Source organism: Elephantulus edwardii, unplaced genomic scaffold (assembly GCF_000299155.1).
Source record: "Elephantulus edwardii isolate Elephantulus edwardi_28Jun2011 unplaced genomic scaffold, EleEdw1.0 scaffold00002, whole genome shotgun sequence".
NCBI classification, from domain to species: domain Eukaryota; kingdom Metazoa; phylum Chordata; class Mammalia; order Macroscelidea; family Macroscelididae; genus Elephantulus; species Elephantulus edwardii.
In genome coordinates, this window is record NW_006399752.1 from 25,653,707 (window position 1) to 25,681,344 (window position 27,638).

Here is a 27,638-nt window from a genome sequence, read left to right on the forward strand (position 1 = left end):
CCAAGCATGATGCCCCTTCCTAAAGAATTCCCTCTTCTAGCAGTATGTCCAAAGTGTAAGAGCCAGAGTTTCGTCATCTTTGCCTCCAATAAGCACTCTGGCTGCACTTTTTCCGTATTTATCTGTTCTGTTGATAGTCCATGGTATTTTCAATACTCTTCTCAAGCACAACTCTAAAAGTATCAATTCTTCTGTCATCATTACTCATTGTCCAGCTCTCAGCTGCACAGCAGGTGAATGAAAACACCATGGCCTGAATCAGGTGCACCTTAGTCTTCAAGCTGGCATCACTGCTCTAAAGTATTTTGGAGAGGTCCCTGACAAATCACTTGCCCAATGCAATGTCTCCTGTTCTTCTCATTGTTGGTTCCAAGGATGTTGACTGTTGATCCAAGCAAGATGAAATCATTGACAGCTTCAATCTTTCTCCATCTATCATGATGTTGTCAATTGGCCTTGTAGTGAGGACTTTTTTGTTATCTTGATGTTGAAATGCTGTAGCCTTTGATCTTTTGCAGCAAGCATTTCAAGTCTTCCTCACTTTCAGCAAACAAGGTTGTGTCATCAGAATGCAGGTTACTGATGACTCATCCTCTGATTCTGATGCCATACCCCACTTCAGAGAGTTCAGCTTCACAAATTACTTGCTCAGCATATGGACTGAAAAGCTAAGGAGAAAGGATACATCCCTGCACAACTTTCTTAATTTTAAAACATGGATAAGTCCTTCGCTCTGTTCACACAACAGCCTCCTGGTATGGGTATATATTTCACATGTTAGCCAGTTTGTTATGATGCCCACAGTCAAATGCCTTTGCATAGTCAATAAAACACAAATAGACATTCTTCTGATGTTCTCTATTTTAAGCCAGGATCCATTGGACATCAGCAATGATATTCATGGAGTGTGCTTCTTCTCAACCCCTCTTGAACTTCTGGCAGTTCTTTGTCAATGTACTGTTTCAGATCTATCTTAAAGTACAATGTTGTGAGTGATATATATTATCTGTACCAAAAAAAGGAAGGCCTGTTAATATGACTATTATTCAAATATATGTACCAACAACTAAAGCCAGAGAGGAGAAAATCAAGGATTCCTACCAACTTCTGCAGTCCAAAATTGACCAAGCATGCAATCAAGATTCAGTAATATGCAAAATGGACTGAGGAGGGAGAAGGAAGAAATTGTGCAACAATGAAAGAATGAAAACCCAACTTTTCTGTAAACTTTCATTAAAAGTACAATATTAAAAATCTTTTTAAAGATTAATAATTATTGGCAAATGGAATGCAAAAGTTGGAAACAATATGGAAGGAATGGTAGCCAGAAGGTACAGACTTGGGGGCAGAATGAGGCTGGAGATAGAAAGATTAAATTTTGTGCACTTAATGATTTATTCATAGCAAATATCTTTTTCAAAATACATAAAAGGACATCACCCGATGGACTGCACAGAAATCAGATAAGACTATCTGTGGAATCAATCCTTGGAGAAGAGCACTATCAGTAGCCAAAACCAGACCAGGAGCTGATTGTGAATCAGACCATCAATTACTCATGTGCAAGTTCACACTGAAGCTGAAGAAAACTAGTCCATGGAAACCAAAAATATAAGTGTCTATCCCACCTGAATTTAAGAATCATTTCTTGAGACACTGAACACCAATGATCAAAGACCAGATGAGCTGTGGGACAGCGTCATGTGGGATGGCATCAAGGATATCATCCATGAAGAGATCAAAAGATCAGTACAAAGACAAAGGAGAAAGAAAAAAACCAAAACAGAAGTTAGACGACACTATAACAATTTCAATAGTGTCAAAAAGCCAAAACAAGAGATACGGATGTAATGCCTTAGAAGATTTCAAAGGGCAGCTCAAGAAGATATTAAAACAAAATGTGCAAAATCCTGGAGTCAGAGAATAAAAAGGGAAGAATTCATTTGGCATTTCTCAAGCTGAAAGAACTGAAAAAACAAAATCAAGCTTCAAGTTACACTATGGGCAAAAGCTCAAAGGATTGAGTCAGACCCAGGCAGCAGTTGTGGCTGCTCTTGTCTTCTTTGCCATATACTTTTCACTTCTGGAAACATGACCTCTGGTGTGGCTGTCTCTGATGGTGTCATCAAGGTATTCAATGACATGTAGCTGTGCAAATCAACACCAGAGGAGGTAAGGTGTGCTCTTCTGCAGAATGAGGACAAGATCATCATCCTGGAGGAGGGCAAGGAGATTCTGGTTGGAGCCAGACTGTCACTGACCCTTATGCTACATTTGTCAAGATGCTGCTGGACAAAAGCTGCCACTACACCCTGTAGCAACCCATGAGGCCAAGGAGAACGAGGAACTAATGTTCATCTTTTGGACCCCTGAGAGTGCACTTTTAAAGAACTAAATTATCTATGCTAGCTCTAAGGACACCATCAAGAAGCAGCTGACAGGGATAAAGCATGAATACAAACCAGCTGCTGAGGTCAAGGTTTGCTGTACTCTGGCAGAGAAGCTGAGGGGCAATACTGTCATCTCCCTGGAGGGCAAGCTCTTGTGAGTCCCCTGCCTGGAGCATCTGGAAGCTTCACAGCTGTCCATGGGGGCTTCAAGATGACCCTTTTTGAAAGACCGGGGAGGCTAAAGGGGATCCTAGCAGGGGAAGGGGATCCTTTCAACCTGGTTGCCAAACAGTGCCCCAGACCCCTGGACCTTCCTCCTCCCTCCACACCTCATGGTTCTAGCCATCTCAAATCTCTTTTGATCTTCTGACTCCTTTTGGGTTGAAAGAGACCATGTTTTCCTAGGCACCCCAGTGTAAGGGGTACCTTTATTTTTTAAATGACACTCCCACTGTTTATTTCCCAGCCGCCAATTTCTAACCACAATAGTGACTCTGTGCTTGTCTGTTTAGTTCTGTGTATAAATGGAATGTTGTGGAGATGACCCCTCCCCATGTAGCTGATTCCCATCCCTTTTCCCAGGTCATGATGACCCACTAATTTGGAGTCAGGGCCAGCCAGGAACCTTCAATTTAAAAAAGCAAACAATGAAAAATTGACTACAAAAAGCTGGAATGATCCCAGAAGAATCAAAAGATGGAAGGAATTACTATACCAAAAACAATTAGTCAACACAGAAAATACCATATGAAGAAGAGCCAATGGTAACGAAGAAGTTCTAGCTGAACTGAAGGCATAGGCAAAAAATAAGGCCCCAGGAATTGATGGGAAACCAATTGACATGTTTTAACAAACAGAAGTAGCCCTGGACGTGCTCACTTTTATGTTGTTACTATTGTGTACTGTCGAATTAAAACTATTAACCCAAGCTGACCCTCCAGTAGGTTTTCAATGGTAGTAAATTGCATGGAAGGAGATTTTTCCATCCTTCTATCATGAAGTAGCTGGTGAATTTGAATCGTGTACCTTCAGGATTTCAGCACAGCTTCTTACCACTAGGCCATCAGAGTTCATCTGTATATGCCAGGTAATTTGCTGGGCAGCTAGCTGGTTGACTAACTGGAAGAGATCCATATTTGTTCCCATTTCCAAGAAAGGTGACCCAATAGAATGATGTGGAAGTTATAGAACAGTATCATTAATATCACAGGCAAACAAAATTTTGCTGAAGATCACCCAAAAATGGCGAGAATAGTGCATTAGTCGGAGGAGGATGGGCAATCTCTTCCTGTCTATGGGTTGGTTCTGACTCACAACAACATCATTAGGGGTAGGACATGTAAAGGAGACATTCAGAACACTCAAAATAGGAAATGGTCAGTTTTAAATGGAGCAGGCCTAGTGGCAGAAAATTAGAACCTCACTATCGATAAAAAACCAGAGTGTGTACACATGTCCTCCAGATCTGAGATTCCTTCAAAAACAGAGAAGGCAGCAATGGTGGCTGCAGCCACAGGGAACTACAGATTAGAGATATAGACACACTAGGGCAGAGGCGAAGGACATGAGGCTAAATGTGAGAGCCCTGCCTGCAGGCACACCTGAGAGCAGACTGCCCTGACTGAAGGATTCTAACCTGAGTTATAAAGTTACTTTCATAATAAAGCCTTTAACAGTATTATCTGGGAGTTCAGTGTGGTTGACTCAATTAGTGTACCTCATACTGTCTTTTTCCTGTTGATGGGAATTCTTTTCCCTTTCTGAACATAGTGGAAGCATACTCACTGCTTCTTTCCATCAATGATCTATTAGGGGCATTCTGTAGGGAATTGTGCTGCTAACCCAAAGGCTAAGCCTCTCTGGCAGTTAGAATCCACCAGAGGGAGAAAGATAGGTAATCTTTTAATTGGTTTCTAGCCTCAGAAACACACTGAAGGGTCAGCTCTGAACTGGTTCTGACTTGATGGCAGTAAGTTTTATTATTAATGAAGATGCATTACAATGCTCATTAGTAAGAGAGAAAAATATTACAAAGGATTATCACGAAATCTCAAACACCTACATAAACTGAAAAAGGCAGCCATCTTTGTGAAGAATGGCTAAAGTTACCATAAAAGGAATGGAGTAGCTCTTATAGAGGAGTTGAAAGTGATCTAATGGCAGTTGGTTGGTTTTTTTTTCTGTTTTAAAAAATCATTCATTTAACTGGAGGTGGCAAGAAATCAGTCATTTTAGCTTCACCACCTCTAGAGAACATAAAATGCTTAAAAATGAAAATGCAAATGGCTACTTCAGAGGAAAGGCTGTGTGCTTTTTGGTTAAATGTATTATCAAGCAACAGATATAAATGAGTAATTGTAGCGTTCTCATTTTTATGGGGAGAGCAGGGTACCAGTCATATAGAAAGGGACGGGGAGAAAGAGGCTAAGGAGATGGTTCGTAAGAGAAGGGAAAGGATATAAAAGGTGAAACTGAGGCTTGAGCCTTTGCTTTGTGTCAGCACTGTCAAACTAACTGCACAAAATCAGTCACATAGTCACACATACATAAAGCATGCACACACAGGCACAGAGGAAAACTGTGACATAACCTGAAAACAAAAACACTTCTACTTCAAATAGCAATTTATATGCTTTAGTAACATAACTGGCTTGACCTTGTATAAATGGGATTCCTTGCCAGGGACTCATTAACCAAAAGCCTAACTTCTCCACTCTGGGAGAACAAGTATGCAGCGCCAGGACAAGGAAGTAGGAAGCTCTTTCTCATGTTCTTAGGCACAGTGCCAGTATTCAAGGAAGTTCCCAAATAAGCAATGTGACTTTTGCTTAGATTTACTGTCTGCACAACCTAGGACCTGCACAAAACCTTTACCTCCCCAGTTCCCTAAAGTACCCTGTGCTTTAAACTCACCCATTCTCTCCTTTCTCACTCTCACTTATATCAAAACTGCTTTGCAGGAAAGGACCTCACTTAGGAACACAATCTCTTCAAATAATCAGGGGTCAAAAGTCATGGGTCAGTGATCAAATAATGGACATCCCTCTCTACTATCTGTTTTAAGAGAAAAAGCTTAAAATTGCAAATGAATCTCTCAATAGTAGAATTCGAGGCAAAAGTAAAAAAAAAAAGAATAAAAATCAAGTGTTAAGTGAACACTGAGACATAACGATTAGCATTTCAAGCAGCTCATATGGAGTCTGTATCTCCCTTAGGCCCTGTCTACTTGCTATGTCATTCTCTCCATAGGAAATTTTGAACTGCAGAATTCTCTAAAATCATCAAGTTTTTTTCTGGAGATCCAGCTCACCCACATTCAGCATGTTATCATATAGAAAAAGGTAGCTCAAAGGGGTGTAAAGGCTCAAGCAGCAGATGTATTTTAAATGTAATAAATACATTGTTGTTGTTGTTGTTGTTGTTATGTGCCGTCGAGTCGTTTGCGACTCACAGCGACCCTGTACAAAAGCCCTAAACCCTGCTCTATCCTGTGCCAATCGCACTGCCTCTGACACACCCATCCCGATTACCCCAGTAGCTGAATCAATCCACCTCATAGAGGGTCTTCCCCTCCTGCGCTCTCCCTCTACCCTACCAAGCATGATGTCCATTACTGTTCATAATATATGAATATATGAACTCAAACTTATTGCTGTCAAATCGGAAACTGACTTACAAAAATGTCCTCTCCACTGGGTTTCCAAGACTGTAAATTACACAGGAAGACTGCCCATCTTTCTCCCTTGGAGCAACTGGTGGATTTGAACTGCCAGAGAGGTGTGGCCTCTGGGTTATAAGCACAACTGCCTGTAGACTATACTGGGGATTTAGTTTAGGTAAATCATCACATTATAAAAATATGCAATAACATCTATTAAGAAAGTCAGATTGAACTAACTGATGCTCGTTAATTCTCTTAAAAAGAGTAAAATGTAGTCATTGGCTAAGTTTCATCAATCTTTTTTAATTCTCTTTGATAGATTTTCCTCATTTTCTATTGCTATCCTTTCTGCTGGTCTCTTCTTCAATCCTTTCATTTTTCTGGTTTGTAATTTGCTGAGGTCTTGCTTCTGCATGTGGATCCTTCCATAAGTTGTACCAAAGGTATCCTGGGATATATTTTTCCTCTTCTTTTGCTATAAAACAAGAATTTGAAAAACAAACACATTTTTTTAAAAATAAAGTAATACTCATAATGGTCTCCACTGTTAGTAATTTTTTATGTATATATATTTTTTACCATCTTATTAACCATTTTTCTTAGTGAGCATCCTTCAATGCATGCTATGTAGGCTATAAAACAAAATTTTCTTCTTAAACTCAAATGTGCATATAAATCACCCAAGTCATATTAAAATGTAGGCTCTGATTCAGTAGGTCTAGGATGGAGTCTGAAATTTTCCATTTCTTACCCTCCTTAAATAACTTATCAGATTACATTTTTAGAAGCTTATACAGTCTAACTAGTGTCATGCATCAAAACAATGTCCTAAAAATCCTACGTAACTTGGGAAAGACTTGGAAAGTATTATGTTGAGTGAACTAACTCAGTCTTATAAGGACAAATACTGCATAAGACCATTATTGTAAAACCAGAAGAATAACTAGAAAAACTTGTATGGGGACCCAAGGAGAGAAAGGCATGGGAGCAGAGGGGTGAGAGGTACAGGTGAAATCACAGGGCTGCACAATTTGGTGAGTTCAAGGAGAGGGTAAAGGAAATGGGAAAGATCCAGCAGGGACCTGAAAAGACAGGGTGGGCATAGTCCAATTGTGATTAACTTTATAAAACATAATGAAGGAGAATGATTGTATGAAACACAATGTGAATGAACTTTGCAAGCAAACCAATATAAAATAATTTTTTTAAAAAAAAAGGACAATCTCTTATATTTAGCTGAATTAGGGAAGTAACTAAGATACATTCCAGGGAAAGATGATTTTTTTTTAAATGCTTTAGAGTCAAAATATATACGTAGCTTTTACATTCCATGCTCTAAATCTCTATTCTTCACATGTCTCCAAATGATTTTCATTATTCCTACTAAAATTCTGAATAAGAAAGTTGAGAAAAAATTTTCCCCTTTCCTCGAAGCATGTTGGCCTTAGCCACCAAAAAGCTTTTAGCCAAGCTGACACCTGGTTTTGCAGCTCTGTTTATCCTTCATAAATGGCTTGTTTACTTCTTCCTCTCTTGCCTCAAGGAGTCTGGTTGTATCTACACTGCTTCCATTATGTTTGTCCTTTAATATAAATTATTTTGGGAAACAAGAATAAAATATGTAAATAATATGCCACCAATCTGCAAATCATATACCTTGAGGGCTTTTGGCTTTTTCATAGATAACTTATAAAGGTCATCTGATGCCAGATGAGTTCTCCTCAGGACCAGATCCAAGGAGGGTCCCATCTCTTCCAATTCAATTCTGGGTGTTCTGCAACCTGATTTCTTCAACAGCAACCTACAGGGGAAAAAGAAAAGCTGCTGTGAATTTCATAAATGTCCTCTTCCTAAAATATTTTCTGTTGAAGAGAATTACATTTCACAAAATGTCTACAGAAAGCTAAACTTAATTAGTTAAAAAATGTGAAGGAGATCTTTGAAACATAATTTGCATACTCTTGTTTATATTTAAGTTGTCTTCATGGTGCCAGTGGGTTTAAGTGTTGGACTGTCATATGAATGGTTGGTGGTCTCAACCCACCCATCACTCTACATGAGACAAATGAGGCAATCTTCTTCCACAAAGATTAACAGCCTTGAAAATCCTATAGGCCAGTTATATTCTGTCCTAGAGAGCTGCCAAGAGTTGGAATTGACTCAAGGGCAGCAGATTTTTATATCTAACACTGGGAAGTAAATCAACTCATTCAGAAGAAACTTTTCTCTATAGCAGACATTGACCTATTTCTTAAAACTTAAAACACTTAAATATCTTAACAAAACTTAACACAAGTTAAAAACCCTAATATAACAAAACCACAACCATTTTGGATCTCCTATGTCCACAATGGAGTGCTGGTGGCTTATAGGTAAGAATTTACATTGACAACCCAAGAGCATGCAATTCAAATCCAGGAGCTGCTTCTTGGGAGTAAGTTAGACAATCTTATCCTGTGTGATTTACAGCCTCCTCTAAAAACCCGCAGGAGTATGAGCCATGAGTCAATTCCAATTCAGCAGTCCATAACAGTACACAACATGTCCAAAACAGCACTGGATCTAGAAACATGGCTAAAGACGGAGGAGGCAATGCAAAGCCTTTTTTGTGTGTGAGACCATTAGAACAGCCAAAGATCTGAAGATTATACTCAAGCTGGCACAGTTGCCAGATGTTCACAAAGAAATAAGGATTGACTGAATAATAATGTAGATAAAGTCTTTTTACACAAAGTCTAGAGTATGCGAACATAGCAAGTAACCTAGGAGATGAGAAGAAAGAACCAAAAATGTAAGTACAGGAAGGAATACCCAGGAGAGCAGCAAGCACCAGGGAACAGAAGGCAGAGTGTGAAAGCCCATGCACAGTTCTTTGTGTCCTAAGTGCAGACGGGCTAACCAGAAGTCACTCATGGAGGCACACATTCAGCCTGCAGAGGAGTGACGATCAGATACACTGCAGAGAACAAAGTCATTTACAGTCAGCTGAAAGGGGGAGGGAGGACCATTCTCTTTACATGGTCCCAGAAGAGATCAGAGAATGCTCCTCTTTTGTGCCCACTGTGGAAGACAATGTTAGCTAAAATTGGACGGCATCAGAACAAGTTCCTTTAAAGCTAATGCAAAAGTTCATAAGAAGGCAGCAGCCATGTGACTCTGCTGTATCACACAGCACCTCTAAATAACTAGTATTTGTAACGTATAATCTTCATCAAGATACATACATACAATATAAGAATCAGGGGAATTACAATTTCAATTGAAATGATTTTGCTATAACCTGAAACTCCAATTTTTTCAGCTAATTGAGAAATATGTCAATCAGAACAACTTATTTCATGCCTGCTGGAGTCATTCCACCTAAGCACTTATGGTATACGGGGCAAAAGTGACATGTCTGGCTGCTAGCCAAATGCTGGCAGTTCAAGCCACACAGCACAGCTCCATACGTGCTTCTGTAGAATTTACTGCCAAGGGGGAAAAAAGCCCCAAATGGCTGTTCTATTCAATCACAGCAGATCACTGTGAATTAAGTCTATCTGACAGCATCCAACAACACTTATAACATGTTGCTATCTTATCAAAGAATTAGGTTACAGTGCTGTAATCTTATGGCAAACATTTCATTAAATATGTTCATTGGCATATCAAATTGAAAGAAACTACAGAAAATTGATGAGTGTTCATTTCTCTGCTAAGAGGCCTCTAATTTATTCCTCTGTTAAAACTTTACAGTGAAATTTAGAATCTAAAATACTGAGGCTAAAATTTCTATTACAAGCTTAAAATGCTTTGAACAGTACTTAAACAATGAAGTTATGTTTTCTCCTCACACACACACAAATATCAATAACCCTACTACTTTTTTTTTTCTGCTGGAATCTAATCATTTGATATAGGTCAAGAAATTCTTGGAGTTTTGGACACAAGAATTTTGTTTTGTAAAATTAATATTCCATCACTCATGCTAATGAATTGGCATTCCTTTTCTGAAAAAATTCAATTTCTCAACTGATAACAGAGGGAAAGAAGAACCTAACCTGTGATTACTATTTTGACAGACGCTGCATTTTTTCCCCTTTACGCTGTCCCATGATCAATTTCAATGAATTCATTTTGTCCATGTAAAAAAGAGGATTTATGAGTAGATTTGGAGGGTCATGTGAGCCAACTGAAAAGACTACTAGTTATGCCATCATTTTTTAAAAACCCTAAAACCACTTCCTTCACCCTCATTCCATTATACACACTGCACTTTGTCCTGTACACAGACATTTCAATAACAGACCTTTATGTCTTCGGGCAAACACTGCACAGAATTTTTACATCATATCTCCATCTCAGATCTCAACCTAAGGAAAGTTTCTAGATTTGCTTTTTCAGCACACTGAGAATCAAAAGTGACACTCAGTTTTGCAAGACACCAGTATACTTTGGTTGTTTTAGATGCTGTCTAGCCTGCTCTTACACTGACCCTAAGAACCACAGACAGAAACTTTGCCTGCTCCTGCACCAGTCTCATGGTCTCCACCACGCTTATGGCCACTGTTGTAGTCACTTTCAGTCTATCTCACGTAGAGTCAGCCTCTCTTCTGTTACCACTCTACCTTTCCTAGCATGGTGGTTTTTCTAAGGACTGACCTCTCCTGACAACAATCCTTACTTCACTAACCTTGCCTATAAGGAGGATCCTGGTTGCACTTCCTCCAAACCCAATTTGTTTATTCTTTTGGAAGTCCACTGAATATTCAATAATCTAATAATCTTCACTAACATCACAATTTAAAGGCATCAGTTCTTCAGTTTTCCATATTCACAGTTCAACTGTCACATGCATACAAGTAAGTCATTGTCATTCTTGCTCGTGGGCACTTTTGACAATTTCAATCTTTTCTCCATCTACCATGATGTTACCTACTGGTCCAGTGGTGAGGATGTTGGTTTTCTTGATGCTGAAATCCATACTGAATCCATATTGTAAACTATATTGATGGATTGCCTTTAATGTTCTTTAGAAGTGCTCTAAGCCTTCCTTTTTTTGCAAACAAGGTGTATCACCTTCACATGTATACTGCTGATGAGTTTTCCTTTAATCCTGATGCCACATTCTTTGTCACAGAGTCAAGCAATGAATATTTGTTCAGCACCAAACAGACTGAATTGGTATGGCATAAGATGTAATTCATGCTACAGAATAAAATGTGGCTAAGTGGTTGAATGAAAAATTAATTTGCTTTGTAAACTCATACAAATCACAATTGAAAAAAAAGGTTGTACAAGATATAGCAAACCTAACTATATCACTATATAACTGACAGCTTTCATCATTTCATAACTGCCAAACCACTGAGAATCAGAGCCCAGCCAAGCTGACAAATAACTAAACCAGAGTCAATGTTCCTCAGCACTACTTCATTAATGTCCCAATACAGAAAACATTGGGAAATTAGGCAATGATGTATTCTTGAAAAAGACTGATATTGCTATTTGCAAAAATAATGTAGGCAACAAGAAGATAGCTGAATCTGATGTCTACTAACTCCCAAAAAGGAAACTGTACCCATCAACATCAACAATACAAAACCAATTCCTCTAAGTCAGATATGGTCTCCCACACTCCTGCACTTACTTTAACCAATTCCGACAATAATCTTCCTATTCTACAGAGTTTCAAAAGCCACAGCAATGACAGCAAAGTTTCCACAGAACCATAAGCAGAGTTATGAGAGTTATTAGGTAAGTTAACCAGTTACAATTCAGGTTGCCAAAAGAGGATACAACTCCTCACTGGAGACAACTTCTCAAGGTTCACAGGCTCTTTGGCCTCCAGCCTCATGGCTTGTATGTGTTAGAAAGTTCCCTTTGTCCTCCAGGAAGCTTAGAGGAAAGGCCCTGGCTCTGGCGCCATGAGGCAGCAGTCTCAAGTCAGCTCTGTTTTATGTCAGTCTCTGACTCTCTACTGAGGCTGCTGCTGCTCTGGGTAGGTCTTGGTCTAAGGAATGCAGGAATCTCTGGCCCTAAAGGATAAACACTTTGTTTTCTATTTCCTCTTCCTTGTTGGTAGTGACATTCCCCTTGTCACTGTTAAATCTGCTTAATTTATCTTGGTGGAATGGGAAAAACTGATTTGTAATGATTACTTTATAAATAACCTATTCCCATTTATGTGGTGAAAACCAAAGTTAATGGCTAGGAAAGTAATTTTGAGCAATAATCCCTTGGCACATTCCTTACCTTCTGCCTCCGCATGCAAACTGTAGCTTCCTTATTTTTCCCCTCTTACAATTCTCTCTATTCAGCTGACATTCTCTTTTCATTATTTAAACTCCTTTTCTAGAATGCTGTATTTGCTTTTTAAGGTATAATAATCACTTGTTACTCCATATTTTGCCCCATATAACCTAAGGACAACTAAAACATGTGTGGCACTTACTGAAAAAATTCTGAGGCACAGAAAGGCCTTTGACCACAGTCAGATGTTACAGTGAATACAATACCTCATGGAACATAAATGGCCACTTGCATATGAGGAATTGATTACTTAAGAATGTGAAGAGATCAATAATTTAGCATTTACTTCTCCAAAAGGTCATCATGTTCAGAGTTCCTTCATTTAAGAAGCTCAAAACCATTCAATAAGTTTTACTATTCATGACAATTTCCCAAAGCAATTCCTTTTTTAATTTACTGGCTGCTGGTATTAAAAGTGTTAATTGTGGAACCAAGCAAACTAAAGCTGTCAACAATCTCACTCTCTTCACCATCTATCGCCATGTTGCCAATTAGACGAGTGGTGAGAATCTTTGTTTTCTTGATGCTGAGCTTCAATCCATATTGAAGGCTACAGTCCTTGATCTTCTGCAGCCAAGTGCTTTAGGTCCTGAGTTTCAGCAAGCAGGGTTGTGTCATTTGCATAAAGCAGATTATTGATCAGTTTTCCTCCAATCCTGATGCCACATTTATCCTCATAGAGCCCAGCCTCCTGAATAATCTCTTTTGCCTATAGATTGAAAAGCTATGGAGAAAGGACACATCCCTGGCATACACTCTTCCCAATTTTGAACCATAAAGAGTTTACCTATTCTACTTTGCTGTCAGAGACCTCTTCAAAGTACTGAAGAGCAATGATGTCAGCCTGGAGATTAAGGTGTGCCTGATCCAGGCCATAGTCTTTGCAATGATATGCTATAAATCAGAGAGCCAGATAATGACTAGGGATGACAGAAGGAGAATTGATGCCTCTGAGCTGTGGTACTGGAGAAGAGCACTGAACATACCATTGACTGCTAGGAGAACAAACAGGTTTATCCTAGAGAGGGTGAGACCAGCTTGCTCCTTGGAGGCAAGGATTCTGAAGCTTCATCTGACATATTCTGGACATGTTGCAAGGAGGGGGACCAGTCCTTGAAAAGGGATTTCATATGCTTGGGAGGGTGGAGGGATAGTGCAGGAGAAGACCCTTGATGAGATGGACTGATTCAGTAAATGGGGTAATAGGGGTAAGGTGTGTCACAGACAATGAGATTGGCACAGGATAGAGCAGGGTTTAGGGCTGTTGTACAGAGTCGCTATGAGTCACAGGCAACTTGATGGCATATAACAACAACAATCATGACAAATAATATGTGTAAATATCACACTCAACCACTTTACAGATAAAGTGCATAAAGGTTAAGCTGCATCGGTCAAGAAAGAAGGCAGGGCACGGCAGTGGAACATGTGAGAGTGTCCGAGGAGCTGCTTTAATTCAGATACCTCTTTCTGGCAAATTCTCATTTAAATGTGTATTTTCTCACATAAAAATTCAACCACTGACTCACAGATCTAGCTCAGAGAGTGGTGATGACCTATATGAAACTGCTACTCTGCAGAGAAGAAACAGAAGCCCCGAGAAGCAGTGTTTTGCTTATGGCATGTGGCTGAGCCTGGCTCAAAGCCAGGTTACTAGGCTGGGAGGCCAAACTCACTTCCTTTATCTCTTATTTCTTTTCTGCTCCTCCCAAGGTTGGTACAGCCTCTAAATGTTAAGATGAACAGAGTATTTAGTAAACTTTTCCCTACTGTTGCTTGCTCTCAATTATGGTACCTATTATCTACTTCAAACCTAACAATAACTAAGAGGCGTTATAGAAAACATATAGAATAGTAGCGTGAACTTTTACATTAGGACATCTGATGTTAAAATTTTAAACTCCACAGGTGGCCCTCCCCTCAATATACGAGATGTCACAGTGATTCCAAAAAGTCTATTTTCCTTAATACTAAGTGAATGGTAAAGACCTATGTTAGCCACACTGTTTATGCACCCTGTCAAGTGTATTTGCTCATTTCTTGTGCATTTTACTTTAGTCTCTGTATTTGTTCCCTTCTTTACAAATGAATCTTTTATTTCATTAAATGTAAGTTCTGGTACAAGCAAATGCTTTAAAACTATTTACCATAAAAGGCTTTTAGGCTATCTTTATTATTCATTTCTCAATTGAATGTCTTTCATCTTTGTATTAATGACTCTTAAGTATCTCCAAAGTCTCTGTTTAACAATTTTTTTTATGGTAGTTTTTTTTAAAATCTTAAATTTCTTATTCTCCCAGTAAGAGTCATCTACTTCATAGTACCTTGTTTCAGCCAAGTGCAGATATTCCAACAACAGAATTAAGATGCTCTCACTTCCACTAGCTAAAAATGATTGTAAAATCTCTAATTCTATCATGTAGGGAGCTCTGGTGGCTTAGTGGTACAGAGCTGTGCTACCAAACCAAAGGCAGGTGGCTCAAATCCACCAACTGCTCTATGGGAGAAAGATGAACAATCTCTTTCCTGTGTAATTAACTGCCTCTAAAAACCTGCTAGAGGGTCAGCTATGCGTTGGTTCTGACTTGATGGTATACAACCCCACTTATACCATGTGGTCACTTGAGTATTTACTGCATCTTGCCTTTTTAGTACTAATTTTTATGAAATTAAGCAGAAAACTAGAATGGTAGTATTAATGATATGGTAAAAAGAAGTAGTTTCTCTCTGACCCAATACGTGGAAATGAAGATCAGTAATTGCCAAAAGAGATATTAGTTTCATTTAGGTGTTCACTGGGCATAAGCTGGTGCTCCACGGATTCTGTTGTGAAGAAAACCCCCAACACAAAAGCCATGCACAAAACCTAAGTCCACAAAATGACTGCACAGAGCACACTGTCAACACACAGACTGCTCCGCCCCACTCCAGCTCAACTACATATCAAAGTCTCAATTCAACATACAAAGAAAGACAATTTGTAGAAGATAATCACTTTAGGAAAGTCTGGTTGGTATCAGCCCGTGTTAATGTTGTTGTTGTTCTGTGTCGTTGAGTCACCTGCAACTCATAGCGACCCTATGTACAACAGCCCCAAAACAAAATCCTGTGCCAATCACCAGTGTTAATACTTCATGAAAAAAAAAAAAAAAAAACAATCAAAATTACCTATCTGCCCTCAAAACAATCTACTTGTTAGAGGGTAAAATGATTCTTGCCACTAATTTTCTTATTCATTTTAGACTTAATTTTTCAGACCCAAGGTTTTGAAATGTATTGGCCAGGCTTAAAATGAGTAGGAAGCTCTGTGGCATAATGTGTAGGAAGTTGTACTGCTAACCCAAAGGTTCTGGGAGTGCAAATCCACCAGTGGTTCCTTGGGAGAAAGATCTCTCACGTGATCTCTAATGCACTGAGAGCTCTGGTGGCCTAGTGGTAAGAAAACGTACTGCAATCCCAAAGGCATGCAATTCAAATCCCCCAGCTGCTCCTTGAGAGAAGGCTGGTCAATCTCCTGCATAATTCACTGCCTCTGGAAATCTGCAAAAGTCAGCTCTGGGTCACTTTCAACTTGACGGTATACAACAGTTCAGCTGAATCGGTTCCAACAAATAGCAGGAAGGAGTGAGAGTAAAATGGGTAGCTCTAATGTTCCAAATCAAGTTAGGAAAAAGAAAAGAGATAAAGCTAGGGGAAGTGAGTAGTAGACTAGTGTCTTAGGATCAGAGAAAGTACAGCATTAGATGCTCTGAGATGCTAGGAAAATCTAATTTCGGAAGTATGAGTTTCAGAGGAGGGGACCAAATTGAGGATCATCACACCTATTTTGTAAATTCTCCAACTGCTGGCTTGCCACCAATTCCTGGTTTGAGAATTACAAAATATTCACACTAAGACACCCTGAAAATATATAGCACATTAAACAGACACAGCTTACTTATAGCTTCGAAAATGAATCTTCCCATTCAGTGCAGTAAAGTGCAGAACATAATCCAAACCGGCCAGGCGGATATTTGATACTGTGGGACCTCTGAAGAAATCTGGAAGAAAAACAAAAAGTTAAAATACTTTTAAAATTCAGAACAAAGTGTTATCACTAAGGATCAGTTTTATTCTAATATTTAAGAGAAACCAAACCTACTGCTTTCGAGTTGGTTCTGATTCGGCAATCCTCTACCGGGTTTTCAAGACTGTATCTAGAGGATTGGCTGGAGAACTCAAACTACTGACTTTTTAGTTAGCAACTCAACATAAACTCCTCACGTAAGACAGGCAATATAAAAATGATCCCTAAAAAATGTCTGAAAGTCCTTTCATTCATTTCCATCACTTAATCTCATAAGCATTTTTATATTTCATTCACTAGTCAATCAATTTTTCAGTTTTGAAGTCCTTTTCCAAGTCAGTGCTACCATAGGGGCCCACATTTATCATATACATAGAAAAGGTTTGTAAAAATGGCTGTTCAAATTATGGAGTATTAAAATGGAGTAAACTACGGCATATTAATAAAGTACCAAAATAAAGCTAATAACCAAACTAGCCTTTGTTTTTTGGGTAAGACCAATAAAATTCCAACAAGAAATCTCAGCTACATGACCAAAAAAAATAGACTTTATCAAGTGTTACATTTCAAGATTGCGGAATAAGGTGTTTTCTCTTTTCTCAGTATGTGGTAATCAAATCACTCATTGGTGATACCAATAAGGACTGGAGATAATGCATGAACAATTATAATTTAGGACGTACATGCTTCTTTTATTGTGTACTCTTTCTGACTTAATGACGGGGACGTGAAGTTTTCTTTTAAAAAGAGGAGAGTCAACCATAAGGAAAAAAAATCTCTAATAAATCATAGTATGATGACAATATGAACTTGGCTAAAAGGCATGAAAGTGGTATATGAATGAAAGAAATTTAGACAACAAAAATCAAGATTGCTACCTTCCATTTTTAGTTGAGGAAAATGAACCCCACATAGGCTGAACAGAAATACTATTTAAGTAAGCAAAGATTATGAATAAAAATACATACAAGTGAATGACTTTAAAAAGAACTGTAACAAGGCAGATGGTGTGACAAATAGGAAATCTCATTCTTGTCCCAATTCTGCACCACATAGGATTTTCCTCTCGTCTCTCTACTCCACAGTTCACCCTCAGAGTCTGTAAACTGCATGGGAAGAGCTTGCTGCCCATCTTTTTCCTGTGAAACAGCTGGCAGATTTGATCCATATGCCTTTGGCATGAGAGAACAACTCTCTATCCACTAGGCCACCAACAGGAATGATTTCTACGAGTATGACTGGACATATCTTTTATTATTAGCTTTGCCTTTATTTTTACTGTAGTAAAATACCTGTAGCAAAACACCTGCCATTTTAACCATTTTTAAATGTGCAACCTAGTGTTTCTGGAGATATTTAGAGTTCAGTTTTTCAGATCACAGCAATAAAGCAAGTATCACAATAAGGCAAGTCACGTTTCCCCATACAAAAATTTTGGTTTGTTTGTTTCTGTGTTGTTTGACTCCATACAAGTTATGATTATACTGTATGTATGCTATGAAGTGTAAAACAGTACTAAGAAAAATTGTGAGAATTGCCAAAACATGATATACTGACACCAACCAAGTGAGCACACACTGTTGGGAAAACTGCACCAATAGGTTTACTTAAACACAGGGTTGCCACAAAGCTTCAATGTATAAAAAACAAAAAGTAATACCTATAAAACACAACAAAAGCAAAGCACACTCAAAATTATATTCAGTACACTGTCCAATCATGTATTTCCTAAGGTTTTTTCAACACCTCAAACAGAAACTTAAGTGACCTTTTCAGCAGTAACTCCTCATTCTCTACCCCTACACCCTGATAATCACAAACAATATCCTGTCTACAATCATTGCCTAGTCTTGCTATTTTATACAAATGAGATGATACAATACTTGTCCCTTTGAGACTAAATTGTATTACCTAGCAAGTTTTCAAGGTTCGGCCACATCATCCTACTTCTCTTTATAACTATACTCCATGGTATGTACATAGCACATTTGTTCATTTACTCATGAGTTGATGACTACATGGAGAGTTTTCACCTTGTAGTTGTAAGGACTAATGAAATACATACAGGGGTGGGTGCACACATCTGTTTGTGTCCCTGTTTCAATCTTTGAGGAAACAGAATTAAGAGCAGATTTGCGGGGTTATATGTAAATCTACACTCAACTCTTAGAGAAAGTGTGAAACAATCTTCACCAGCTGTTTTCCTTTCTCCCAGTTAAATAAAGACTATCATAATTCAAAGAAAACTGCCTCACATGTGTTTAAAATAGATGTGTTTAAAATTGAGTGAAATATATCAGTCGCAAAAGGACAAATATTGCATGGTACCACTGTTGTAAAATGGGACTGATATCAGGGTTGGGGTAAGACTGAGAAAAACTGGATAAATTTTGTATACTGCACTGAAACAGATGAGGGAGTGAATAATTTTAAAGCGATGTATGATAGGGTATTATGGTTATCACAAGAGTCTACAATTAAGGTTGCATAGTGGAATGTACTTGGGGCGGCAGGAGGGGTGTGGGGGGATTGTGTCCCAGGGAGGGAGTGTTTCTTTTGCTTTTGAAAGAGAGGAGCGAACTGGGGGGCGGGGGTTGGGCAGGGAGAGAAATGCAGCAATGAATTAATGGAAATCCAAAATCTCTGTAAATGCTCATTAAAATTATTAAAGGAAAAAAAATAGATGCAATCATGTACTCACATTTAAATTGCTATTTTCTCAAACAAAAATCTCTCAGTGACATTTTTACAAAACTATACTTTTTTAAGGTATTCTAATCTAAATATCATTAATGACAAGGTTACCCATGATTTACCAACAATGTCAGTCTAGAGACTAAGATGCACTTGATTCAGCCCATGGTCTTCATACTTACTGCTATATATCAGAGAGTTGGATAATGATTAAGAAGGATAGAAGAATTGATCTCTTTGAGTTCTGGTGCTGGAAAAGTCTTGACCATACCATAGACTGCCAAGAAAACAAATCGTTGTGTCCTGGAGAGGGTGAAACCAAGTTTCTCTTTGGAGGCTAGAATTATGAAGCTCAGTTTCACATACTATGGGCATATGTCCAGGAGGGACCAATTCTTGGAGAAGGACATCATGCTCGGAAGGGTAATGTACAGCGCAGGAGAGGAAGACCCCGGATGAGAAGGACTGATACAATAATTGGGGCAATGGGGATAGGTATGTGGGAGTCTGTAAGACTGGCTCAGGACAGGGCAGGCTTCAAAGGTATTTTACACAGGGTCGCAGGCTACTTGATGGCACATAATAACAACAATAACTTTCCTTTAGGAAGCTCTGGTTGTGTAGTCTATAGCAAGTTAAAGGTCCTTGTCTCTAGTGGTTTACGTATACCAGCGGTTCTGAGGGAAACAAATGGGTAATCTTCTCCTGTTACAATTCACAGCCTCAGAAACCCAATGAAGGGTTCACTATAAGTCAGAATCTTCAGGAGAGCAATGAGTTTGCACTTTTAAACTCTCCTTCAGCACTCAAGTTACTAAAGCTCCACTCATTGCTGTGGTACCATTATTGAACACAGAATTAGTTCTAGGAAACAAGATAGAATTTTTTCAAAATCACTTTTATAATGGAAAACTTTCCAGACATATGTGGGGTTATTTTTCCCATTAGCATTCAAGAATGAAATTAGGGGAGAAAGATTTGAAAACAAAATAAACATACAGAAAAGTATTCTTTACCAGGTCACATTCTGATGACAAGGAACATAAAAGAAACTTTCTAGTGCTCACTTCAGTAGCATATATACTAAAATTGAAACGATACAGAGAAAAGGAGCATGCATCCTGCACAAGATGATATGCAAATTTGTGAAGTGTTTCATATTTTAAAAAAAAATAACTTACCACCTGTACCCAAGAGTACTAATTATCCTTTCATGCTACAAAACTGGAATTTCACTCATGTTCACAAAGCTTTAGGATAAAACAAACATAAATAACAAAAGGGAGAGCTCAGGAGGCTTCGTGGCAAGGAGTTGCAATGCCAACACAAAGGACGAAGGTTCAAATCCAGCTGTTCCAAGGGGAAAAGACAGGTAATTCCCTCACATGTGCTTTACTGTCTCTGAAAACCTGCTGGAGGGTTTGCTCGGACTTGACAGTACAAAACGACAGTATGAAATAAAAAGGGTTTTGGGGAGATGGAATATACAATCTAATTGGCACAAACGACTGTGCTCAGCAGCCTAAAAGTAAATATATCTAATAACATGGTATTTTCCAAGGTTAAAAAAGAACAGGATATTGTTTACACATAAAGACTCTTGGCAAGAATTCACTCACTTAACAAATATGTACAAAAGCACCAATTACGCACAAAGCCTTGTACTTGGTGTGATGCTAGCAAGATAAATAACACACAGCCCCTCTCAACCAAGGACCACGCATTCTTAAGAGATACAACTCGAACTGTTACTTAAGGCAGCTAATTAAGAAGAATGTGTTATAAAGGATTCTGAACTTTCTAAGGAGAGAGACATCATTTCTAGCTGAGACAGCTAGATGGGAGTGGTGCCTGTACACTTGAAGGGTTTTGACAGAATCTCTTTAGGAAGAGTAAGCATTTTAGGAAAAGTCAGACAAAGAGATGTAAGTAAGCACATTAAGGTAAAGTTTATAATATATTCAGGAATAGAAAATGGTTTATCTGAGTATAAGACCAAAAAAGTAAGTTGGAACTAAATAAAGAATGAACTCTTTACTTGATGGATATTACATGTCAGAAAGATTTATGTTAATCTTGTAATGAAATAGTAATTACCAGTAAAGAATTAAATAAATATTTAATTAAATAACTAGTGACTGGGGTACTGGGGGTAGGTGTGTCGGAGACTGTGAGATTGGTACAGGATAGAGGAGGGTTTAGGGCTGTTGAGTCGCAGGTCCTCAACGGCACATAATGACAATAATTATTTACTTACAAATAATTAAATTGTAATTGAAGTGGAATGTAAGAAACACTGGGAGTCAAATCAAAAGATGATTAATGAGTAACAGGAGAATAAACTATGAACCTGATGTCTGCGAGTAACCACCATCATTAGATACATAAAAGAACAGGGTTAAAGCCTGTCAAATGGAAGAAAAAAAAATCTGAGTTTCATTTTATGCAACTTGATCCACAAATTGAATGCAATCAAAATTCAAATTATAGTAGGGTTTTTGTTCCCCTAATGGGAAAAATACAAACTCATTCCTCTACTACTATAAATTATGAAGTCAAATTTCTCACATTTGGGAAAACTGCAGGGGTTGGCACATCCAGAGAGCAATGGATAAGCCTCACCCAGGGAAAACCACCTTTGTGATCATGGTATCTCCTCTGCCAGGTAAATATATATCATCTATATCTATATATCTCTCTATATCATCTATATCTATAAATATATCTATATCTGGTAGGCTTTATTGATAGAAACAAGCTAATTTAAAATCTGCATAGAAATGCAGAGGATTGGAAATTTAAGGACGATGTAAGATTTACCTAATTTGAATTCTTATTATAAAGCTACAGTAATAACATATTATTGTTATTAGATGCCACCCAGTAAACTATGACTCATAGTGACCCTATGAACAATGGATCTCAACTTTACCCTAACCTACACCACCATCATTTCTGTCATACTCAAATCCATTGTGATAGTCACCAAGGCAATCTTTCTCACTGAGTATATTCCACTTTCTCTGACCTAGCATGATGTTTTTTAAGGACTGGTTGGTTCCTCCTGGAAATATGCCTATAAATAAAATGAAATTTCAGCATTTTTGTCTCTGATTGCACATCCTTGAAAATAAATTTATTCTTTTGACAGTCCATGGGATAATACTCTATGCAAATACTGTAATTAAAAGGCATAAATTATTTGGTCTTTCTTATTTACTGTCTAACTTTCAGATGGTAGGAAGCAACTGTAAATACCAAAGCTTGGGTCAGGCTTAACTTAGTCTTTAAACTGACAATCTTGCTCTTTAGAACTTTGGAGAGGTCCTTGACAGATTTCCCCAATGCAACACTTTTAATTTCTTGGCTGCTGCTATCAACAGTGTTACTGATTGTAGATACAAGTAAAATGAAATTACTGACAACTTCCTACCCTGTTCCATTGATCTACATCTCTTTTGTTATTCTAAACTAACCTGTGGTGCCAACATGTTACATCTCAACACAACAACAGGTTAGGTTAGGGAAAAGAATAAGAAATTCAGAAACAGAAACACTGAAAAATTAAGACAGTGACTCTCAATTTTTTTGTATCATTTTACATTTCTGCTTTAGACAAAACTTTTTTTTTAATGTTTCATTATACTTCGGGTGAAAGTTTACAGACCAGATTAGTTTTCTGTTCAGCAATTTGTATACATTCTGTTTTATTGGTGCAGTTCCCTCAATGTAACAGCCCTTTTCCCACTTCCTCCCAGGTTCTTCCTTTCTAGTCATCCTTCTTTCCTGCCTTAATTTAGTTTTAAGTGTCAAGTGTTTTCTTTTTGAGTTCATGTGGTTGATTGTACTAAGAAGTACATTCCTCACTGGTGTCATTATTCACTCTGAAAGCTCATTTTGAAAAAAGGTGTTGTTCCAAGTCAACGAGGAGGAAAAATGTCTTTCCAACAAATCATGATAAAACAATTGGTAATTTATAATGGTGAAAAAAGTTTTCTCAGATAAACAAATTTTTAAAAAAAAATCCAAAACCAAGATTTCAATCTTCACAAAAGATATATTAATGATTAAGGAACACAGGAAAAGATGTTCAACTGCACTCACCATCGGAAGATGCAAACTAAAACTTCATGACAGTACTACGCATATCCATTCACTCAGTGCTGTCACGTTTGAGCCAACCAGTGGGCCTCCAAGAAACCCACTGAACTCCAGAGGGGCACACAAGTTTGGCTTATCAGCACAGCTCCTTATGGACCAAGATACCAAAGTTCCCTATCCACCTATTATAATGGCTACAGTGAAACAGAATGGTATACTAGGTACTAGCTCTGTTGCCACTGTGGCTTAAGAACTGTATGCAAACAGAAGAGTCCGCAGTTTTAATCCATAAGCTCCTCCATGGGAAAGAGATGTGCAGTCTCCTCCTGTTTGCAGCCTCAGAAATTCAACTGAAGATTGATATCGATTCAAAAGCACTAAATTTGAGTTGGAGAACAAGGATATGAATCAAATGAAACTCTCATACACTGCTCATACTCTGGAAAACAATCTGGTGGTTTTCCTAAAAGGCTAAGCTTTTGCTATTCAATTTATCCAATCATCCCATTCTTATGTATTCATCTAAAAGAAAAAAACCGAAGACTTGTACAGAAATAAGTAAATCTTCATAAAAGCTTTAAAACAGTCAAAACCTGGAATGTCCATCAACAGACGCACAGACAAGCAAATTGTAAATATGATCTGTTAAAGAATACTGCATGGTGATGAAATGGAATTAACTATTGATACATGCACTAACACAGATGAATTGTAAAATAATTAGACTGGATACAAGAAGACAGATTCAAAAGCATATACTGTATGATTCCAATTATCACAACTTCTAAAAAATGTAAACTCTTTTACAGTGAGAAAAAGCGGATTAAGTGTTTGTCTAAAATATAGAGAAAGAAAGGGTTGACTGCCAAGGGGCACAGGGAAGATTTTAGGGATGATGAAAAGACTTTGTATCTTAGTTGCACCTTGTTTTTACAGAAAACAACATCAAGTGACTTTGAAACACAGTAATTTGAGAGTATATTGTTAATATGATACACACGAAAAGAATTACAAATTAAAATCCTTTAGCTGCAATCAAAGCATATATATAATTAGATATGTTAATATTTTATTCTAAGATTGTTACATGTACAGTATAGCATCATATAAACAAAATAATGCTGGAATCATTGAGAATCTGTATTTTTATCACAGAAAAAAAGGGGCACATGTCAAGTCAATGAAGACTAGATAAAGACTCTACTGTCCTCAATGTAAGTCCCCATATAAACCTCTTTCGGTGGATATAGCCTAGAAACAAGAACAGAAATAATAAGCATACTATTTTTCATATCCAAACTATAGTTTCTAATTTCTTACTTGAAACAGAAAAGATCTAGGGCTCTTTGGCAAATAGCTGGACTGGGAGCCAGGAAGGTAATGAGGACTCTGATGTATCAAAAACAGAAGTCAAAATGTCTAAAATCAAAACACTGACAAAAATCATAACACTCTGCTAAATTTTTTAAAAAAAAGGAATTTAGAAAATTCCTGTTCTAAAATGTATTAAGAATGATGGCCAATATAAAGAGAAATATTATCATACAGAAGAATTGGTGATGCTTCCACAATGATTAATATACGTTGGTGGCAGAATATATTAGAGGTTTGGATCCATGCAAGATCCGTGCAAGATTGGCAGTCTCTTCTTGTAATGATTTACAAGCTCAGAGACTGAAATGAAGTGTCACTATGAGTCAGAATTGCTTATGAGCAGGTTTAGTTTGAATCTGGATTATAACATAAGTAATAAGAGCAAATATTAAAACAGGGTATACAGAGAAAAGAAGGCCCCTCCTCTTGATGATAATAATCAGTTGTAGTCACAGAAAGAAAGGCCCTGTTTGGGAAATCTTTTAATGGATCATTTCCAAGCAAAGAAAAGACATTAACATCTTGCCGCACACTTTTTAAATTGACGACTGTGCTTAGAAACACATTTGCTGTCATATGTAGCAACGTGTTAAGCATGCCTATGTCCACGTGTAAACATAATAGAAAAGGGCCCAGGAGGTTGACTGGGGTGTTGATCAACCCAGTTGTGAGCAACAGAGCAACACAACCGACCAGCGGATTCCACTTGTATGCTGTTGGCTTTACTATTATAAGGCCAAAAAGCCACAAATAAATTTCTAGGAAATGTGAACATGTAAAATTGAGGAAAGTACTTAAGTCAGTAAAACTTCAGTTGATCAATTACTATTCACACCAATGTATTGAGTTTGCTTCTTTTAAACACAGTGTGTGCCCCAAGTGACTGATGTCAAGAGTTACTCTCTAACAGTTCAATGATGTCCTTTTCTGAGGGTTCTGTTGTTGTTCTTGTTGTTATACACCAGTGAGTTGAAACTGACCCATAGTTGACCCTCCTGCTGGTTTTCAGAGTAAAAACAAATCCCTAGGAAAAATTTGAGATTTGGAATACTGAATGAGAATATCGTTTTTATGTTCTTACATATTGTTGAGTTGGAACCAAATCATGGCTGACCCTATAGTGTGTTTTCAGAGAAGATTATCCATCTTTCTCCCATGGTGCAACTGATGAGATATGAACCATAGACCTTTGGATTGGAATGCCAACTTCTTACCACTAAAGCCACCAAAGCTCTCTAGGAATATCTGCTGTTGTTGTTAGGTTCCATGAAGTCAATCAAGTATGACTCAAAGTGACCCTATGAACAAAAGATCTGAACCTTGTTCTATCTTGTGCCATTCTCACACTTCTAGACCCAGAAGAGCCCATAACAGCAGCAGTCACTGCATCAATACACATGGTTAAGGGTCTTCCTCTCCTTCACTGACCCTCCACCCTTCCCAGCATCATGTCCTTCTCCAAGGAACAGCAGCTCCTAGCAACATGTCCAAAGTATGGAAGGTGAAGCCTCATCATTCTTGCCTCAAAAGAACACTCTGGGGGAGCTCTGGTGGCCTAATGGTAAGAAGCTGCACTGCAATCCCAGAGGTACGCGGTTCAAATCCACCAGATGCTCTGCTGGAGAAGGAGGGTCAATCTCCTCCTGTACCGATTAGATCTTATTTGACGGTACACACAAAAAATAATAAAAGTAAAATAATAATAATAAAAAGCACTCTGGCTGCACACTCTCCAAGACGTGTCTATTCATTCTCTTGGTTGTCCATGGGATGTTCAGTGCTCTTCTCCAACACCAGAGCCCAAAGGCATCAATTCTTTTTCTGTCATTCTTATTCTTAGTCTTAGATTGAACAGGTATGGAGAGAGAATACAATCCTGATGCACTCCCTTCCCAATTCCAAACCATGCAGTGTTCCCCTGCTCCATTCACACTACAGCCTCCTGTTCCAGGTATAGGTTCCTCATGAGCACAATCAAGTGCTCTGGGAATCCCATTCTTCTCAATGTCACCCACAATTTGTCATGATCCACACAGTCAAATGCCTTTGCATAGTCAATAAAGCACAATTAAGCATTCTTCTGGTATTCCTTACTTTCATCCAGAATCCATCTGACATCAGCAATGGCATCCCTGGTGCCACGGCCTCTTCTAAATCCTGGTTGAACTTCTGGCAGTTCTCTTGTCTATGTACTGTTTCAGCCTTTGTTGAATGATCTTCAGCAGTATTTTGCTTGCATGTGATATCAATGATATTGTTCGATAATTTCCACATTCAGAAGCAAGAGAAACTTTAATTCACTTTTAACCCACTGATACTTTGGAAAATGTGTTCCTTTTACATCTGCTCAAGTTTATAAACTCTTACTTACCTATTCTTTTCTTAAAAATAACCCAAAACATCTACAACCACGAGAAGGTAAAATAAAATCCCTATGCATATCCAAAACCTTCTCCAACAGGGTAAAAAGGGAAGCTACAGACTGGGAAAAAGTATTTGGTAATGACATATCAGATAAAGGACTCATATCTAGAATTTATAAAATACTTGAGCATCACATCAAGATAAAGGTAAAAAATCCAATTGAAAAATGGGCACAGGATATGAACAGACACTTCACCAAAGAAGACATTCAGACGGCCAACAAGCACATGAAGAAATGTTCAAAATCCCTAGCTCTAAGAGAGATGCAAATCAAAACAACTATATGAGATATCATCTCACCCCAGTCAGAACAGCAAAATTTAACAGAACAGCAAGCAACAAATGCTGGGGAGGTTCTGGAGAAAATGGAACCTTTACTCACTGTTGGTGGGAGTGTAAAATGGTGCAACCACTATGGAAAGTGGTGTGGCGTTTTCTCAAAAAGTTGCAAAGAGAAATACCATTTGACCCAGGAATTCCACTACTGGGAATACACGCTAAAGAGACCATAACCGACATCCAAGCAGATAGTAAGACTGAGAAAAACTGGATAAATTATGTATACTGCATTGAAACAGATGGAGAGAACAGTTTAAAAGCGATATATCATAGGGTATTATGGTGATCACAAGAGTCC

General features: G+C 38.1%; 1 protein-coding gene and 1 pseudogene across 1 annotated transcript in view; one reads left to right on the forward strand and one right to left on the reverse strand.

Annotated features, from left to right (window-relative positions):
* The first annotated feature begins 2,091 nt into the window (after window positions 1-2,091).
* On the forward strand, window positions 2,092-2,548 carry LOC102845066 (annotated as a pseudogene).
* Window positions 2,549-6,334: 3,786 nt separating this feature from the next.
* RPF2 (ribosome production factor 2 homolog (S. cerevisiae)) overlaps window positions 6,335-27,638 on the reverse strand; it is a 54,445-nt gene continuing 33,141 nt past the window's right edge. The window contains exons 8-10 of the mRNA XM_006879038.1: window positions 16,280-16,382; window positions 7,708-7,852; window positions 6,335-6,526 (exon numbers count right to left, since the gene is read on the reverse strand). Of these exons, the coding sequence (XP_006879100.1) occupies window positions 6,344-6,526; window positions 7,708-7,852; window positions 16,280-16,382 (431 nt within the window). The 3' untranslated portion in view covers window positions 6,335-6,343. The remainder of the gene's footprint in view (window positions 6,527-7,707; window positions 7,853-16,279; window positions 16,383-27,638) is intronic.